Consider the following 6,355-nt stretch of genomic DNA (forward strand, 5'->3'; position numbering starts at 1 on the left):
CTCTGTCTGTCTGTCTGTCTGTCTCTCTCTCTCTCTCTCTCTCTCTCTCTCTCTCTCTCTCTCTCTCTCTCCGACCCTGCTCCTATATCTGCCTCTGTATTTGTACTTATCTCTGTCTATGCCTCTGTGCAACTCTTGTTCTGGTCGTCTTTATCTGAGTATCTATGTCTGTCTTTATATCTGTCCCTGTTTCCATGTCTGTGTCTGTATCTGTCTCTCTATAGGTTTGTGTATCTGTCTCTACCTTTGTCCCTGTCTCTGTTTCTACCTCTGTATATCTCTGTATATATCTCTATCTCTATCTCTTTCTCTGTAGGTGTCTCTGTATCTGCCTGCCTATTGGTCTCTGCATCTGTCTCTGTCTCTGTTTCAATCTTTGTCTTTGTATCTAGAAATACAAGTTGATGGGTGGTATGAAAACTACAACTTCTGTAAGGTTTCAAAGAATGTCTGCTCCCTTGACTATAAAGAGGTTGACAGAAATTGATGCAGGAAGATGGCACTGTGTAGTATCAACAATTGGATAACTTTAACATGGGATAGGTGAGGAGTTTCAAGACTCTCTTCCTACATGTACGTGATCTCCTGAGAGACCAAAATGACGCCTACAACCACATTTGTCTATGCTTCTTTCTCCACAGTACCAATTGTGCCAAACTTTCTACGCAAACTAGAAAACCCTTACGTCGTCGTGAACCGTTCAAAAGCTGAGCTGGGCATAACAGAAGCTCCCACAATAGAACTCATTTGCAGAAATAAAACCCTATCGCCTCCCATAGACATGAACGATACCATGGCGTCAATTCTACAGCCTCTAGGTAGGTACTACGTGGGCAGGTATGGTAGGCCAGACCGTCCAATGTACACAGAATGCCACAATGAGACGGTGTGGAGGAATTTATCCATGGAGTTTATGACAGTCACAGAGAGGTCTCCGAGGCATGCAGACCTGGACGCTGAGAACATAGAGGTCGGCTTTATGTTTGCTTCTAAGGCCATCATGCAGCTCATTGCCAACCCCTTCATAGGACCTATCACAAACAGGTAAACTACCATGTTTTCAGATAATAATAATAATAATAATAATAATAATAATAATAATAATAATAATAATAATAATACACAACAATTATCACTATTATCATTTTCTGACAAAATGATTATTATCATTATCATTGTTTTTTTAATTATCATCATTCTTCTTCTTCTTTTTCTTCTTCTTCTTCTTCTTCTTCTAGTTGTTTTATTTTGGGGAGAGTAGCGTAAAAAGGGTCTTCATTTCAGTTCTAAGGAAAAGTAAGTCATTTCAGGGAGAAAGTAGATAGGTGTTACAACTGATTTTATATGCGTGGTGTTTATGTAACACCATACAGTTCTCATATTTAAATATTTGTTCTTCACTTCATAATATGCTCGTTCTAAATACAAACAAAGAGCAATACGTTTTAAAACAGCTTCCTCTATCGATGTTCTTTTAATTCTGAGTTACATCTTTAATTTTGTCTTATTCCACAGGATTGGCTACACGATCCCAATGTTTACAGGGTTTGTCATTATGATGGTCTCAACCATAAGTAAGGCATTTTCTAATCAGATTATATCCCTCTCGTTACACGTGTTTCTTGCAAAATGCCCCCCCCCCCTTTTTTCCCTTTCGTTTAACACACTTTTCGTTACACGTGTTTCTCTCAAAATGCTCCTCTCGTCTCTCTTGAAAAACGCCCTCCGCCCCCCCCCCCTCCTCCTTTTTTTCTCCCCTTGTTATCTGCCCCTCTCATAAAACTTCGTATTGGTCATTAATTTTTCTTGTAAAACCTCCTTCCCTCTAAAGTACGAACCTCTCAAACTTTGCCAGGATGATATTGGGATACTAGAACTCTCACTCTTTTCTCATAATTATTTAAGTGGTAAAATAAAGATTAGAAAAAAATGAAAGAAGAGAGCAGAATACAATATCATTTTAAAAAATTGTACATTGATTTATTTGTGTATTTATATAATACATTTTTTTACTATTTCATTACGAGCATCTCCTAACAGTCTTGATGTTCACCCAACCCGTCGTATCCAATGTCCACAGTTTTTGCCTTCGGAGAGACTTACACTGTGCTGTTTGTGGCGAGGACGGTGCAAGGCATTGGCTCCTCGTGTTCTAGTGTGGCAGGTAAGATAAGATATATAAGACAAGACAAGTTAAGATAAGATATTTAAAATAAAACAAGGTACAGCAAGCTAAGATATGATAAGATAAGATAAGATACACTTAATTGAGCTGCAAGATAAAGTTTGGAGGCTTACATTAGCACATCAACATACACAGATCAAGCGTGTACACAGATTTGCATGCATTACACTTTGGAGGAATTGATCAAATTGTCACAAGATGGTGGCTTTTGACCATTCGTGAAGGAAAAGCTTGTCGCCTTCAAAAGTATCAAAACACATTAGATGGTGATTTGGTGAAACTTTCTGCAAAGTGCACTGGATTAAAAACCCAAGAAGAGACACGGAACGCGAAATACGAAACACGACACATTGTGTGTCATGCGAATTGACAAAAGTGGTCACACATCTTCAGCTGAGTGCTACCTCGTACTTCAATTTCCGACTTTTCGCAGTTTCTGTCACTGCTGTCATGACTAATTGAAAAAATCCTTTTTGAGCCCAAATAATACTACTAAAAAGGATGAGAATACGAATCATATCCCACAAATCAAAATATCAATCCACGAACACCCCTCAATACAGACACACCCACTCACACCCATACATATCACACACACTCACATGTACGCAACACAAAACAAACACACACACACGACATGCATACACGGGCGCGTGCACAATCATAGACACAAACACTCCCTTCCCCCCCCACACACACACACACACATATATATATAATGTACACACACACACTCACACATGCGCAACACTAAACAAACACAATCACACACGCACTAACACAACACTACACACACACAAACACAACACATACACACACAGTAATGAGTAAATCGCCGACACAGGAGAGTTCCGCCTCACTGGCTGGACAAACACACTGAGTACATGTGAGTGTGTCAGATATCCCGATTATAAACAAAGGGTGCATGTAAAAATGCATCTGACATCGATCGAGCAAACTATGAACTAGCTTGAACATAATAATATATCAATAGCAGTTAACACAATGAACTTCTGTTAGGGCCACAATTTTGTTTTCTTGATTGATTTATTTTTATAAACAATTGAATCAGCGTCTGTGGTGTAGCGGTTAGGTGCTTTACTGTTGGGCACGGAAGACAACCGTTCGATTCTCTTATGCGAATTTTTCTCTTGTAACGATTCTCCTTCTCTCTGTAAGAGTGTTTTATCCTCTCAGCATCGGTTAGCACTGCCAGGCAGAGCCGAAAAAGCTAACTCCCCTGTCCCCCAAACCCCCAAATGATCTAAATTGTGCAGATGGGGATGTAAAACTGTTACAATTACGCTTCCAACCACACATTGTTGTGAAGTTCTACTTGCTAGGTATTTCTATTTCCTTTACACCAGTTACGTCATTTTTATTTTTATTTTTCTGTTTTCATCAAGTAAGCATGGACAACGCTGTGTTACTTGCATATCGTTTCCCTATATACCCAAACGACCTAAAAATCGTCTGTTTATCTTTTCCTTCCACAGGAATGGGTATGATAGCGACATATTTCCCTGACGATAAAGAGCGAGGGAATGCCATGGGTATTGCTCTAGGAGGCCTGGCCATGGGGGTCCTCGGTGAGTAATGGTTGAGGCAAATGTCGCTCGAGATAATAAATAGTATATCAAATATAGCAAAAGTCGTGGTGGGGTAGGGGGGGGGGGTGAACAGACCAACAGGGGCCGCAAAGTGGAGGAGACTGGGGTCGGAGGTAGAGCTGAGATTCGGAGAAGAGGGTGAACAGCTAACGTTTATATTCCACAATAAAAGTTTTCAGACCTGCATTTTCAAAAAGTTCTTCAGCTTAATGATATCATTATTTTGAACAAAAAATAGTAAGAACTTTTAAACAGCAATGATCTGAAAGTTTGCAACAGCCACCCGTCCTTTCTACCCTGAAAGCAAAAAACACACACTAGAAAAGGAAAACGAATGAATGAACCAAAGGATGAGAATCTATCATGGATCGGAACATTCCCATGTCCCACCACCCCTCTGTATGTCCATCCAAACAAATCCAGCTAACATGGCTATTGATCAACATGGTGGTTTATCTTGTGTATGCGATGGGCCTATTACAATAAGAAGTGTTCTTTTTGGCGAACAGGAAACATCATAGATCTATATTTTGACTTAGTGTTAATCATTTATGACTGATCAAACCAACCATATAAACCAAAAACGCAATGGCCATAAAGCGGTAAAAACATAAACACTTTAATGTAAAAAGCAGTTAGAAATGAACAATCTGAATGAGCCGTGCCTAGAAATACAATGATTTAAAGGAGGAAAAATGCCATTCGTATAGAAATTAGTTGCACTGCAGGTTGAAGAGCGGGCAGTCGACCCCCTTATCAATATAGCAGGGGAATTAGAAGAAGGAGAAGAAGAGGTTATTTTTAAAAACATATATTAGTCAGAACAAGATATATATGTTATCAGAAGAATACAGACAGATAATACACAATTATTTGACATGGTATTGTTTCCCCTCTCATCTCCAGTGGGCCCACCTTTTGGCGGAATCATGTACGAGTTTGCAGGAAAAGAGACACCATTCCTTATCCTGGCTGCTCTTGCATTCTTTGACGGCTGTGAGTGGTTTCCTTGGGCGTGCTATTTATTATTCCACAAACTAGACTCTTTTCACGTACAATCGAACCGGCTCTAACGATGCCTGTGCAAGATAACCACCTTTACAAAAGATCATATCCCACGTCTCTTCTTGCGTTTGTCTATATAATTTTAATTGATTGAAGACGCTCTTTCTGGTCATTGGTCAACGCTTGGAGATGCTCTGTTTTGAGGCATAACTTCATCGGTAAAACATGTGTTTCTCTTTTATTTTGTTTATCTGAAATGTTAAAAGGCTTAAAATAGTGTGCATACTATGAAATATGCAAAATTATTTGTCTGATTTGTGTATGATGGTTCAAAATATGCCAAAATCTTTACTTTTCTCTTCAAATAATCGGACATATGTGTCCATTACATCTCCAAAGAGTTAATGACATTGTACGTAAAGGCTACCTGTCTAAAAATGATCATTTTTCTCCTAAACAAAGGATGTGTGTCTTGGGCAGCAGGTTCGATTGTACTTGTATACGATTTGACAGAATCTAGTTTGTTTGTTCACGTGAATTTAACTTTCATCACAGTAATGTCAGTAATTTTCAGAAACAGCATCTCAACAGCACACTGAACATTCTTACATTACTGGCAGCTAAGATACAATGCGTTATCCAAAAGACCCATATGTGAGGAAGCGTGGAGGAATCAGGCTCTCGTCAAATTTTGGGTCTGTAGAGTTATTGGTATCATCTTAAAGCGTGTTCACTTGTCTTTATTTGGATGAAAAAAATATCCATTTATCTTGAATACAAATCGAGATATTTGCAAAAGAAGGAGGTGGGGGTCACCTGTTTTCTTAGGTAAAATTAGTGAGACAATGGCCGCCAAAGATTAGTTATTTCCTTAGCTTAAGAGTCCGTTGTAACTGAAAATTTACTTTTTTGTGCCTTTAATCAAAGCTTTTCAGAAAAATCCACTCAGCATTGAGTTCTGTAATGGGTATAAAGGGTGTTGAGCCGAAAAACAAAAATTTTATAAAAATTCACAAACCTGCGGAAAAATGCAAGTTTCTTTACTTTGATTATTTTGACGAGAGCCTGATTTTACCACGATGCCTCACATATTATCTAAATCGATTTTTAAAGTTCTCATTGCAAGTCAAATACGTTACCACTCGCCTAAGCCACCCGTTGAAAATAAAATTGCCCTTTATAGTCATGCATTCCCCAAAGACGCATCAACTCCCTTGATATGTCTGTTCATTCCATATGATATGTATTTCAATGTCCTCTTGTTTCAAAGGCTTTATTTGCCAGAACTGGTCTCATTGGCCATAGCGGATTCACTACAACCCTTATTCAATTTTTCTGTTTCTCTTTATGAATAATATTTTCCTCTGCTGATACACTGGCCAGCGTCAGATACTGACAGACGAATTTCTCCTTCTTCTTCTTCTTTTTGTTATTCATTATTATTAATTATTGTTATCATAATTATAATTATAATAATAATTATTGTTTTTATAATATTAATGTTATTATTATCATTTTTATGATGATGATGATGACCATTATTATTATCATTATT

General features: G+C 38.2%; 1 protein-coding gene across 1 annotated transcript in view; it reads left to right on the forward strand.

Annotated features, from left to right (window-relative positions):
- LOC101852823 (synaptic vesicular amine transporter) overlaps window positions 1–6,355 on the forward strand; it is a gene marked incomplete in the record, with an annotated part of 63,232 nt that overhangs the window by 44,364 nt on the left and 12,513 nt on the right. Inside the window, 5 exon segments of the mRNA XM_013091313.2 lie at window positions 642–1,044; window positions 1,516–1,574; window positions 2,081–2,164; window positions 3,682–3,774; window positions 4,702–4,791. Of these exon segments, the coding sequence (XP_012946767.1) occupies window positions 642–1,044; window positions 1,516–1,574; window positions 2,081–2,164; window positions 3,682–3,774; window positions 4,702–4,791 (729 nt within the window).

The sequence above is a fragment of the Aplysia californica genome, unplaced genomic scaffold, assembly GCF_000002075.1.
Source record: "Aplysia californica isolate F4 #8 unplaced genomic scaffold, AplCal3.0 scaffold00032, whole genome shotgun sequence".
Classification (NCBI taxonomy): Eukaryota; Metazoa; Mollusca; class Gastropoda; order Aplysiida; family Aplysiidae; genus Aplysia; species Aplysia californica.